Raw genomic sequence first — 13762 nt, 5'->3', positions numbered from 1 at the left:
GTGTATATTGCCCAGCTTTTTAAATAAAAATAATAAAAAAGCTAAGGGAGTCTGATACAGTTCACTAAATTCAGTGGCCAGCCGGCTAGTCAGCTAGCTTGGCCCAACTCTCAGTCTAGCACCAACCATGATGCAAAGGGAGAAAGAAGAAATCTATAGTATTTACTAAGTTTCTTAAAGCTATAGTGCGTAGTTTCCTTCTCCCCCATGAGGGATTCTAAGTAATGACAACGCTGTCTGTACATCCACATGATACAAGCCTTACGTGATCACACACGCACCCCCACGCAGTTGCTAGTAGCCACTAGCCATGGAGGATTAGAAACATGTTTGACTCTTGAGAAGAGGTAATTATCTTCACTTGGGTTTTTGTGTGCAAAAGTCACTGGACGACATAATCTTCTGAACATAGTACTACTGAAACATCCAGAGAGGTATAATAGTATTGACATTTTATTAGTAATGCGTTATATTACTGCATTACAGCAAAAAGGAATACACTACTGTATTGCGTTACTTTTGTAAAGTGTTACTCCCATTAATGCTCATTTGACAATGGCTTGAATGTAACGTTCATTAATATCAAAAAAGCTAAAGCTTTAAATTCTAAAAATCTTAATTAAGTTTTACGGTAGAGAACATTATTTTATTAGCTTATTTTGTAATGTGTAGGTATGGCGACCTTTTAAAAAGGCATGTTTACGTTGAAATAAACTATACAAGTAGTTATGTATCGTGTTTGCCCTCTTATGGACATAAAGTGCATAAATAAATATTCAAATAGTATGAACTATACGGCCATTTTTGACAGCCCCATGTGTATTAGAGTGATTAGATCAAGATGAAAGGTAATAAGAACTTTCTGTGTGCCCTTTGACTTTTTCTTCTTGTGCACTAATTTGCTTAAGCTGTGCAGCCAATCGGAGTGATTCCTCTCACTGACAGCTTTGTGATCAATCGGCCAAAATAAAGCCGATAGGGTTGATAGTGGCGACGGTGAGGGACATACCGCACAAAACTAGGGTGCCAAACTGTCTCCGTGGGGTGTCCCCACCTTTACATTCTGATACTTAAACATTTTGTTCATTTTTTCACTAAAGTTCTAAATAAAAAAAAAAACAGTAATTTCATGTGAAAGTATTTAATCCACACAGGAGTATGAGTATGTCATATGTTCCATTTTATTAGAATTACCAGAAAACATGTAATATTATGATATGTATATCATGTGAATATATGTTATGAAGATATGAAATGACCTAAATTGGGAAACAAAGATTTTGGCCATTTTGCCCAGCCATAATTTAGACAATGACCTGCAACAGGAATGTTTGGACAGCTTCTCTTTATCTCCAGCCTGTCCCAAATACAAAGATTCAAATGCTCTTTGTAAACAACAGCAAACAATGTGGGGGTGTCGCCTGTGAGAGGGACTTTTGATTGTACTCCTAACAGCTCAGTTCACTGTGCTGGCCTACACGTGTCTCTGTATATACTGTGAACAGAAGCTTTAGCCCCTGTTCATGTGTCAGTCCACATGCTCACACCTGTGATATGGGATATATAGGTTTAACTGATTTAATAGAACATAATGTGCCAGTTTTCACATTTGATTTGACCAGATCTGCAACAGGTTGTCATAAACAAAACATTGAAAATTGATCAAGCACAATTATCAATTTTGCTGGTTAGCTTGGAACATCCTTACTCAGATTCATGGAAAAACACTATGCAGTTTGATGGATTTTTCTAAAAATATATTTAAATTATTGTATACGTAATAACTTAATGGAGTCACACAACAAATAGCAAAAACAGAAAAACTAAGCTATTTATTTCTTTGTTATGAAAGTATATTTAAGAATGAAAAAAATGGTTTCTTTTGATCTCCTTGTGTTTGTTGTTAAAAGGATTTACTCATCCCCATTCACACTAATGGTTTCAAATCGACAGTAAGCCAATGTTCACACAGCTTTCAGACCCAGAAACTAGTCGTTTGAAAGCACTCTCAAAAGCAGAGGAATCTGACAATAACAGCCTTGTGCTTTAGTGTGGTCAGGGTGAACTGAGCTTTTCAAAAACAACAAGATATGCCTGCTCAGACAGGGTTGAGTGCTGTGTCGCAGAACTGTTCTGATACGTCTATCTCCATTTGCTCCTTCTGAATGCCAATGTAGCCAAGCACACAGTAGTGGTCATTAAAGTCCCATGCTGTCAGACAACGTCCAGGTATAAAATAGTGATTTGATGGTGATGATGTAGCTGTAATGAGTAGATATACCTTTTGTGTGCACTCCAAGTCTGTACGAACCAAATGTAAATATCTTGCCCCCAACACAGCTTATAGCGGATGGTGGGAGGTTCTGTAGAGGAGAAAAGCATATACAGTGTAATCAGATTAGTGTGATGTTTTCTCTTTATTGCATAACAATAGCTTTATTGTGTCTCTGATTTGATAGTCACTCCATAATGCATCATAGATAACCAGTGTTTCTTACAGATTTGGACATGTGTGACGTCGAAATATTTAGCCAAATAATCACAAATTCAATATAGGAAAGATCAAAGAATTCTCAAAGAAGGCTGGGTTGCCCAAGGCCAGGACAGCTCAGCTGTGTCTTTCTACTGTTGCGTCCAGCTGTCTCTCCTACCTACACCGGCCCCCGCACCCTGTCCCTACTCCCCTTTCTACCTGCCTATGCACATGGGGAGGGAGAGGGCTGCTCCTCACAAAACAGATTCAGAAAGAGGTGACTGTTTTGGCGGCCACAGGAGACAAAAACATTACATGCTCACTGGACAATAACGTCCAATTTTTTTTAGATTATTTTTGTTTTGTTTTTCCCCTTAATTAGATAGATAGACATTGGACAACAGTGAAAGGGGGAGAGAGAGATGGGGGATGACACGCAGCAAAGGGCAGCAAGCTGGATTCAAACCCGGGCCGCTGCAGGACTTAGCCAACTTGGGGCGAGCGCACTTACTAGGGGGGTCTGAAAGTCGCTAAATCTAGCAACAAAGTTGCTAAGTTAGCAACACTGTTTTCATGGCGACAGACGGAGACGAGAAGGGAAAAGAAATGCATCTGAACGAATGAGTTTTAAATAGCATTAAAAACAAAAAATTATGAAACAGTGTGTGGCAGCCAGTGTCGATTGTGTGGCGCACCGCCACAAATTAGTCAATGTGTGGGTAACACTGAATAACTATTTGCACTTAGAAGGCATTTAACACAACAGAACCCACCTTTAATTCACTGATCTCTGCGATCCATTCCTTAACAAAGTTATTCAACTTCCCAAGGACTGCAAGTCTGAAAAGAGATTCAACTTTTAGTGGGTGTTTTATTCACAATTCACAACACTAATTAAATAGTGAGAAAGAAAATGATATGCATAAACCACACAATCCAGTCGATGTTAATGTGTGCATTCAAGCATCAACACATATATACGGCATATATTTGGTGCATTATATTCCAAGTGTTTGTGTGCACCCTTTATAAGTGTAGCTGTGATTGCTGCAATGAAGGGTATGCAGTCAAGATGACCCATAACTGTGTTGTGGTTTATATAAAATAATAAGTTATGTTCTTTACCTATGGTTCAATTCCTCTTCATCTTCAAACACCCCAAAAGGTTTCATAGCATCACAGAGCTTGTTGGTGTACTGGTGGTCTATTTCTCGTGGGGGTGCAAGGCTAATGGCAGAAGTGATGCCATAGTGTTTCTGAGGCTGCTGCCCACCAGGCATGGTGCTGCAAGGGGAACAGACATGGGAACAAGGAGCAACACATGAAATGACAGCTACAACACGACACTTCACGTTATTACGGTATTTTTTCCATGTCATGGTTTCTCAAACCCCGTCGTAAAAAATGACTTGCTTAAAGTTACCAAGTCAAGGTGAAGGCATTTAGCTGTCAGTTATTGTAGCTAGGGTTATGCTTTGCTAGTTGCTAGTTTATGTTCCCGACCTTTCTATTTTTACCGCGAACCCATGTGTAAACACGCAACAAGCTTATTAATAACCCCACAGTAGTGTGCAAATCTAAATAAAACAGAGTTAACTAAAATTATAGAAACGTGTTTGAAATGAACTAACGTTAGGTCACTATTAGAGCTGGCGGCGAACGATCGTTAGCCGAGAGGCTACAAACAGGCTGGAAGCGCTTACAAATTGGCTAAATTAGCAAACGTTAGCTGGCAGCTACGGAAGAATTGGTTTAACTAATGACTCGCTTTCCGGTTAGACATGTTTAAGGGTTGACATTTTCTCAAATAAAAACGAGTTAAAAAATTTCATTTTGGTAAGCATATTTACACCATAGTTACCCAACAACAAACAAACGAGCTAGCCAACAAACGGTGGCTTGCAGGCCTTGTTTGGTTGTTGTGACAGTTGGCTAACGTTAGCTTTTAGCCTATTCTTTAGGACTCTCTAAAACGCGACCGTAAAAGTCCACAAATGGAAAATGTACCGCATGCATGACTTACCTCGACATTTCTTTCATGTCACTCTAAAAAGCTTGTACGTTTTTTCCCGCTGTAATCCCGTAAAAAAAAAGAAACTAAGAAAGTCAGCAAGTGAAAATGATAACAGCCTCGACCTGATTACAACAATGGTCACTTTGCAGAGAGCAGTTCAAACCTTCCCCCTGAACCGGAATCACTTCTTATAAGATAACGTATCAGCGCGTAATCCTGAAAGAACACTCATATCTAATTCCTCCACAAAACGCGCAGGACTTGGTTGGAGCCTAGCACCTGACACGCGTTTAATAGTTTAGGACTTGTTTTTATATATTTATTCAAAACTACAAATGTAACGGCATTTGTCGGGACAACGTCTGCGCAGCACGCTGAGCAAACCATCGCCGGGAGGCACCGCCTCTCGCAGGCCCCAAATCACGTGACCACCGAGGCCTGAAGCTGCTCTGATGCATGATGGTACAAATGGAACACACTCGAGCACAGCTAGCCTAGCTGCAACAATAGATACAGAGACAGTGGCTAGAATACGTTTACACCCCCATGCTAAAGTTAATTAAAAAGAGGATATCTTTTGGGAAAATTCAACCTTTTAAGGCCACCAATTTTCTTTGTGAATGAATAATGTATCATAAATAAATACACGTTCTTCCTTAAAATACAGGGGGCATACGTATACACACCACTATGTTAAATTCCCATAGAGGCAGGCACATTTTTATTATTAAAGGCCAGTTATTTTATGGATCAGGATACTATGCATCCTGATAAAGTTCCCTTGGCCTTTGGAATTAAAATCCCCCCCCCCCCCACACACACATCATCATCATCACATACCCTTCACCATACCTAGAGATTGGCATGGTTTTATTTCAGTTAGCCTAATAGCTGGTTTGATTTGCATTAAGAAATGATCATAAGGAAAGTTCCCCATACATATTTCTAGAACAATATATACACAAGTATATGTGAATGGGTTAGCATACCTGCAAAAGTGTTTGTCTGTTGTCTGTTGTGTGTTGAAGTGAAATGGTTCAACTTGCACTGTAAACAAGGGATTATGAAAGTTGTTCCAGTGTTGAACTTTTCCTGGAAACTTTTTTTTTTCTCCAAATGTTTGACTCAACAGTGATGAAAATGTATAACCATGGCAGGGCGGACAGCGCTGTCCAGTGGGCATTTTAAATCATTACACCTGGTTTTTAAATAAAATAAAATACATAGTCTTGATCATCAATCTTGATCATACAGTCCTTGTCAAACCTCTGAACTTTTGTGTGGAACACAGCCTTTGTAAAGCAAACAATTAATAACTGAAATGGACAGATGTGGACCAACTGGTTATACATAATATTGGTAAACATGACTGTAACGTGTGGTTGTTTAAAGGTCCCATGGCATGAAAATGTCACTTTATAAAGTTTTTTAACATTAATATGAGTTCCTCCAGTGGCTAGAAACGGTGTAAACTGATTGAAAACCCACCTCTCCTTATTATACATAGCCAAACACAACATATACACACATATATATATGTATATATATATATATATATATATATATATAGAGGTGTTTATTGATCCCCAAAACTTGGGAAATTATGGTGTTATGGCATTAAAATCAGTCCCACAGCACAGAATATGAATATAAATGACCTAGGATACAATATACATACACACAATATATATATGAAATAATAATAATAGGAATAAAAAATAAGAACAAACATTTGAATATATACAAGTTGGGAATACAAAAATATGCAACTGCTTAAATAGTATGATAAAATGTAAATAAACCAATTTTGCAGGTTGCACTTAGTGCAGCATGTGGTGTCTCAGAGTAATATAGCAATATACAATAATGATAATAAATAGTAACGGTATATTATGTATATGTTGCTGGTTTTTATAGTTCACTATTACTGCTTTATTGCTGTTCAATTGTTTTGCTGCTGTCTGTTAAAGGGTTTAATGCGGATTTTACACTTTAAATAAATTTGATTGCATTTGATTGAATTCAAATGTGTCATTTGGTTGGAATTGGTCTGTGTATTCTTTTCTCAACACTGTTTTATAACCAAATATGTCTTCGAAATGTGGTTCAACCTTTGATGTGCTGTATTCATTTACATTAAACAATTCATGGTAGGCTAAGTAAAAGTTAATGTTTAATAAAATACTCAATTGCATCCCTATTTTGAGCATTTTTTAGCTGTTTTCTGTCGGTTATATTGCCCAATATTAAATGTTCTTATTTCAGCCCCATGCCCCTGGGTTACATTTTCTATTTGTTTCCAGCTTGACTTCACGAGTGTTGCAATGGATTCCAATAGGTCTGCAGAGTCACTGCATGACAACATTGTGTTACTCATTATGAAAGTACAAGTACAAGCAACCTTTTATGTCTACAGGAATCTGAACTCCTCCCCTATTGGCCAACCCTCACTTCTGCATTTTGGACTTTCAGTGTCAGTCGCTTTGTTTAAACTAGTCAGACCAGCAAACTGTCAGAGAAACATTACACTGCAGCCCAATCGGTTTGAAAAATGAGCAACATACCTCCTGTTTTAAATGTGGAAAACTGGATTGCAGAGAACAAGAATGCTTTTTTGCCACCAGTGTGCAACAAGCTCATGTGAGTAATTTCACTTTCACATCAGCCACATTCTTACATGTGTGTGTAATTACGGTGGTTTCCTCTTTGCAACTTGGATAACAATGTGTGATAAACAAGTTTTAAAGTGATTAAAAAAGATGGAAATTACTTTTGGTGCATAGACCCTAACCCAACTAAGAGATTTCCACTGAATATTTGAGGATATGTGAGTACACACTCGTCTTTTTACCTTTCTTTTAGGCACTTTTCCCAGTTGAATATCATGTTTGTTGGTGGTCCTAATACCAGGAAGGATTATCACATAGAAGAAGGGGAGGAGGTGAGAGACATTTACTGATTTATTCTGCACAAAGTCTTTCTTTCACCATAGATTATGTAATGCAAATTTCCAAATACAAGCAACTGCACATCAGTAGGAGGAGAGCTATTTGAGAGTCAATGTGTCACTAAATTCACACACACACACACACACACACAAACACACACACACAAACCACACACACACACACACACACACACACACACACACACACACACACACACACACACACACACACACACACACACACACACACACACACACACACACACACTGTTGTGGGCATCCTGCTGCCAGGATTTTGAATTTTAGAGGATGGTCAGGTGACAGGCACAAGAAATATGTAACAAGTTGTTTCTCCGCTATACTTGAGTAATAGTTTTTTGAGTTATGTTCAGTATCTGCACTATCCTCTAGATCAGGGGTCTTCAACAGGTTTTAGGCCAGGGACCCCTTAGCTGAAATAGAGACCGAGTAGGGACCCCCTACAGCATATAGTGTATACAATTGAGTTGCAATGTTAACTGGCAGAATAAATGAAATAAATGGATATTATTTATGCACCATACATACATATGGATGGCACAGTGACCCTTTAAGCTGGACTGTATGTCAACCAAAGTGGCTTAAGCTTATCTTCAATGTGCAAATCTTTTTTTTTCCACAAATAGGCTAATTTATCTTAATGTTTCAAATAAGAAAGTTTCAAAAATACATATGTTTTTTCCATCAGCCCCCCGCCACTAAGTCTGAGGACCCTCTAGGTGTCCCGGACCCCCTGTTGAAGATCTCTGCTCTAGATGTGTCTTTAATAATGTCTGCTAACACAATCAATACAATTATGTAATCAGGGATATAGTCATTTTTCTTTTTTGTCAAAACCTGGCGCCTACATTACCGACATTGCAAGTACAGATGAGCAGTGGGATGCAAAGATCTGCACCTGACTTCTTCCCCCCCCCCCCCCCCCCCAACTGACTTCACACAGCTTCCTCTGGAGACAAAAAAGCCATTTTTTCACATATAGTACTCCCTAACACTTGTAAACAGACTGTCATGTACAGTAAGATCCCTGTAGTTCCCCTTTAATCTAACAATGTTTCTTCTTCTTCTTCTTCTTCTTCTTCTTCTTCTTCTTCTTCTTCTTCTTCTTCTTCCATTCTCTATTTAAAATAGCTCTTCTACCAGGTGAAGGGGGACATGTGTCTAAAGTTGATCGAAAATGGCAAACACAAGGATGTGCACATCAAGGAGGGCGAGGTGAGCTCTGACATGCTTTTGTATACTGTTTTTTCTTCTTTAGCATTGTTGTATATTCATAATAAGTACATTATAATATTACTACGGTGTGTATAAAATCTAACTTAAGGCGGTACAGTTAACTCATCACTGCTCCGTTCAATGGTGTAGGATTTTCTTCTATTGGAAATAGACTGGTCCCATTTACAATGCTCCAGTGCACCTTTGTAAGTGTGTGATGAACTTTGTCTCATTGATTCATTTCTTCTCCATTTGTAGATGTTCCTTCTGCCAGCCCGGATCCCCCACTCCCCCCAGAGACAGGCCAACACTGTGGGACTGGTGGTGGAGAGGAGACGGCTGCTGACTGAGACCGACTGCCTGAGGTTGCCTACTTTATCTCCTTCTCTCTTCTCTTCTCACATATTTATAAGAAGATATAAGCAGGGAATGCAGGACAAATAAAAACAAACCTGACAAATGAACCAAATCACTAAATGGCACAATAAAAACCCAAACTTTAGAGTTTCAGTCTTTCTCTATTGTTCTGATGCATTGTTTGAAAGAGCAGTTCTAAGAGTGTAAGTTGCACAAACACCAACGCTGTGTTTCTTCTGGCAAAACACAACCGCATGCTCCAAAAGGTGTTCTCAAAACAATTCTTAATGCAATCTTCAATATCATATACATGTGTCTAAAAAGAAAAATATGTAAGAACAATACTCCTCACTCCGGACAGAACAACAAAAATTCAGTTCAAATCTATTTATAGTAACAATTCATAACAAGAGTTATCTTGACACACTTTATAGATGGAGTAGGTCTAGACCACACACTATAATTTACAAAAAAACAACAATTCTAGTAATTCCCCCAAGAGCAAGAAGAGAAAAGCGACCGTCCTCTCAACACTCAAATCAAATTTACTAAATATTTTTTACTGCTTTTTTGAGGAAGAAGGATCTTCTTAGATTTGCTTACTAACGCTCAGACCTCTTATTTAACAAGTTTAAAGTAAAAATTGTGAGCAGAAGAGACATTTTCTATGTGGTAGTTGTGTAAAAAGTAAAGAGACTTTGTGAAAAGAACCAGAAATAAGACATTTGAAAGGATCCCTGCATTTGTAGTATTAGAAAACAGTTGGCACAAATGCATCAAATCAGTGGAAAAAAACTATATGCTAAACTATGACTTGCTATACAAAGACTTCCTATGTACCCCAGAAGTACACTGTGTCCAAAACCCCCATAAAATTCATGGAGAAAGTAACAAAACCGACATATACTGTATGTAAGAGCAGCATTAACAACATGTTGGTGCCTTCAGGTACTATGTGGACAACACCACTGATATCCTATTCGAGAGATGGTTCTACTGTGAGGATCTTGGAACCCAGCTGCTGCCAATAATCACAGAGTAAGAGTCATATTCCCGTCGACATTGCACACTTACAACCAGTCCATACAGATCAGGTTATTTGTTTTAATAATCCAGTTTGTTGTTGTTGGTTGATTTTTGTGCTTGCAGGTTCATGACATCACAGCAGGGCAAAACAGGAAGGCCTGATCCAAGTGAGTTGTTGTGAACTTTCTTGTGAACTACTACAAACTAGTATTTCTAGTCCGTGTTTCAATATCTTTTATTGGGACCGTTGTTGCCACCATTCATTACACCCCCAACCGGCCCCCGCCTACCAAGTGCCTGGGTCTGTCCCAGGTTTCTGGTCGCACTAATTGCTTGGGGAAATTACTGGAATGGTTGGGTCTCTGTAAATTATAGAGTGTGGTCTAGACCTATTCTATCTGTAAAGTGTCTTGAGATAACTCTTGTTATGATTTGATTCTGTAAATGAAATTGAACTGAATTCCTGTTTTTTATGTATGTATCGAAACGTAAATGTTCAACTGGTGACATCGTGGTCTTCTTCATCTTTGGATGAACAGATGAAGTCTTCAGAGAACCTCCGTTCCAGATGAACCCCCTGAACGTGATGCTGCCCTTCTCCTTTAAAGACTGGCTGGACAAACAGAGGCCGTCCCTGGCCAGCGGCAGGCCCGTCGACATGTTCGGAGCTCAGTTTGAGACAGAGGTACTGTGAATCGTCATATCAGATGTATTTTCATAAAGGCTTGTTCAGCTCACATTTGTAATCTCGTTCAATTATTATTTGAGCAGATCGTGGCTGATTTCAATTATAGTTTTGCCTCTTTTAGACTACTGTAAAGGTCCCATGACATGGTGCTTTTTGGTTGGTTTTATATAGACCTTAGTGGTCCCCTAATACTGTATCTGAAGTCTCTTTTATATAGACCTTAGTGGTCCCCTAATACTGTATCTGAAGTCTCTTTTATATAGACCTTAGTGGTCCCTAATACTGTATCTGAAGTCTCTTTTATATAGACCTTAGTGGTCCCCTAATACTGTATCTGAAGTCTCTTTTATATATACCTTAGTGGTCCCTAATACTGTATCTGAAGTCTCTTTTATATAGACCTTAGTGGTCCCCTAATACTGTATCTGAAGTCTCTTTTATATAGACCTTAGTGGTCCCTAATACTGTATCTGAAGTCTCTTTTATATGGACCTTAGTGGTCCCCTAATGCTCTATCTGAAGTCTAGTCACTGGGGGACCACAGGCATTAGACCTCATAAAGTGAAATTTTCATGCCATGGGACCTTTAAAATGACTATTATTGATTATTGATGAGGATGGTGATATGGAAGAGATTTAATAATGTTCTTATGACCATGACAGGCAATAGTGTTTGGACCTGGGAGGACAGAGACAACAGTGCGGCAAAGTGATGCGTGGATTTGGCAACTGGTATGTTCACTAAATCTTTTCTGTCGCTTCACATGTCCAACCAGTTGCTCAGTGCTGTTTTAGATGCTGCTGTCCTATATATCCATGTCTGTCCCTATGTGTAATAACCATAAACTGTATAACATAAGGATGTAGTCTCCGTGAAGTCCAAAAAAACCTGTCACTCAAAGTGGACGTGCCCTTAATTATGCAGAACGTTAAGCTTGAATATACTTTAATTGTCATAAAGGGGGTATTTAGCCATAGAACCAAAATGTTTTGTACCAGGTTTATTTCTATTGTAAAATTGATCATTTTAACATACATAACATCTATAGTGATTGACCCTTTTTTTGTTGAGTTTTTGGCACTTCTGCACGGGCTTCTTTTTTCCGCCCCAGAAGTTGCCGCTTGGCAATAACCAGAGGTGTCAAAAATTCACATTCATTACTCAGGTAAAAGTATAGATTCTAGGGTTTAAAAAGACGTATCAAAGAAGTATCAGCTCCAGCTTTTCACTCAAGTAAAAAACAGGGCAAATCAAGGCAGTTTCATTTGTAGAGCACATTTCAGCAACAGGGCAATTCAAAGTGCTTTACACAAAACAGTTAAAAAACCGTAAAAAAAAAAAAAGAACAGATACAACACAAGAATAAACAGTTTGAAAATGAAAATGAAAAACAGATAAAACAAGAATAAAAGTTAAAGTGTTGTATAAGTTGTAAAAGTACTGGTTTGAAAACTACTTAAAGTATAAAAGTAAAAGTAATGTAAGGGGGAAAAAATGCCATTAAGGACAAAAGCACAGAGGGGCCTATAAATAAACAACGCCATAATGACTATAGGGTTATATTAAAATGTTAATGTTGAAATAATTGGGATGCACCTGTTTCAGTTATGCCCATTGAAAATGATCACATTTTAGTATAATGCAAATACATCTAAGAACCGTGTACTGTATGTGTACTACTGAGCATTAACATGGGTTTCATGGAGCGGAAGATAGGACTAGTTGCCTATGAGTATTGTAATGGTGCAAAAAGTCAAGCTTTAGAGGCATGTCATCATTGGCCTTTATTGGAATGTAAATGTATATCCAAGCTTAGCTTAGCTTAGCCTAGCTTAGCTTAGCTTAGCAGCAGGAATGCAACGGATTGAGTCCATCCGCATGGCGCAATTTATCTGGATAAGTTGTTGTTATTTTGAACAATGACACCTGGAACGAAAGTACAGAAGAAGTAGAAAGTACAGATGATTGCGTGAAAATGTAAGTAGTAGAGGTAAAAAATCTGCTGTAAAATAATTACTTCAGTAAAGTATTGTTACCCAAAAGTTCTACTTAAGTAAGGTAACAAAGTATTTGTATTGTGCTACTTGGAACCTTTGGTAATAACTATACTCTTTCTCGTCTTCTTTTCTCTCAGGAGGGATCCTCAAGAGTTACTATGAACGAGCAGGAGTTCACTCTTTCTGCAGGAGACAGTGTACTCATCCCTGGACACGTCCAGTGAGTCAATGTTTTAATTTAAAATTTTTTTTAAATCCGTTTATTGATCCCCAATGGGGAAATTACAATTCACTCTGTGTCCACACTTTGTTAGTTATCACACACAGTCCTGAACTACACACACACACATGCTCAGGATCTGTACATGCACTAATGGAGAGATGTCAGAGTGAGTGGTCTGCCAGCTGAACCAGCGCCCTGAGCGGTTGGGGGGGGGGTACAGTGCCTTGCTCAACAGCACCTGGCAGTGTCCAGGAGGTGAAGTGGCATCTCTCCAGCCACAAATCCACACTCCCTACTAACAATAAATGACAAACTCTTCCCATAAATGTACACATTATTATGTAAAAGTGTTGCAATTCAGATCTAGTTGAGGTAATTTGGCCTCAAAAAAATGAAAGTGGTTTCTTCTTGTGTAGGTACCTGTGGCAGAGAGAGGAGGGGACCGTGGCCCTGTTTGTGGTCCAAAACCCTGAGCGGAAGAGACCCTGACCACCACGTGCCAAGTCACACACACATTGAATATGTAGTATTTTGAAGAAGTAGGGAAGAGAACTCAATATAATGAAATCACTTGTAGTAAGTAAGTGAAAAGCACTCACTTCTGCTTAATGTTAATGAAAGTGAATATTGACCGATTACACCTTAAACTGTTGATAATGAAACTGTAAATTGCACTTTGTCATAGTTATATACCATATCATGTAAATATATCTTTACCCATGAGAGAAATCCAATAATAAAATCTGGAAATGTGTCATTTAAACACACATTTTCCCAATTAC

General features: G+C 38.5%; 2 protein-coding genes across 5 annotated transcripts in view; one reads left to right on the top strand and one right to left on the bottom strand.

The window, feature by feature from the left end:
• Window positions 1-4880, bottom strand: part of papolg (poly(A) polymerase gamma) — a 20486-nt gene extending 15606 nt beyond the window's left edge. For 2 of the 3 annotated variants that reach the window (XM_032542128.1, XM_032542129.1), the window contains exons 1-4: window positions 4497-4880; window positions 3599-3757; window positions 3247-3313; window positions 2282-2363 (exon numbers count right to left, since the gene is read on the bottom strand). In XM_032542128.1, coding sequence (XP_032398019.1) covers window positions 2282-2363; window positions 3247-3313; window positions 3599-3757; window positions 4497-4513 — 325 coding nt within the window. In that variant the 5' untranslated portion in view covers window positions 4514-4880. The remainder of the gene's footprint in view (window positions 1-2281; window positions 2364-3246; window positions 3314-3598; window positions 3758-4496) is intronic. The other variant, XM_032542130.1, reaches the window with a different exon arrangement.
• haao (3-hydroxyanthranilate 3,4-dioxygenase) overlaps window positions 1-13762 on the top strand; it is a 20923-nt gene extending 7161 nt beyond the window's left edge. The window contains exons 3-12 of one of the 2 annotated variants that reach the window (XM_032542148.1): window positions 7022-7127; window positions 7350-7428; window positions 8605-8688; window positions 8947-9053; window positions 9994-10083; window positions 10195-10238; window positions 10611-10756; window positions 11423-11491; window positions 12895-12977; window positions 13397-13762. In XM_032542148.1, the coding sequence (XP_032398039.1) occupies window positions 7039-7127; window positions 7350-7428; window positions 8605-8688; window positions 8947-9053; window positions 9994-10083; window positions 10195-10238; window positions 10611-10756; window positions 11423-11491; window positions 12895-12977; window positions 13397-13469 (864 nt within the window). In that variant the 5' untranslated portion in view covers window positions 7022-7038 and the 3' untranslated portion in view covers window positions 13470-13762. Of the gene's footprint in view, window positions 1-6931; window positions 7128-7349; window positions 7429-8604; window positions 8689-8946; window positions 9054-9993; window positions 10084-10194; window positions 10239-10610; window positions 10757-11422; window positions 11492-12894; window positions 12978-13396 lie in introns of those variants that run through there. The other variant, XM_032542147.1, reaches the window with a different exon arrangement.

Source organism: Etheostoma spectabile, chromosome 17 (genome assembly GCF_008692095.1).
Source record: "Etheostoma spectabile isolate EspeVRDwgs_2016 chromosome 17, UIUC_Espe_1.0, whole genome shotgun sequence".
In the NCBI taxonomy this organism is placed as follows: domain Eukaryota; kingdom Metazoa; phylum Chordata; class Actinopteri; order Perciformes; family Percidae; genus Etheostoma; species Etheostoma spectabile.
This window is presented reverse-complemented; position numbering and strand designations above follow the sequence as displayed.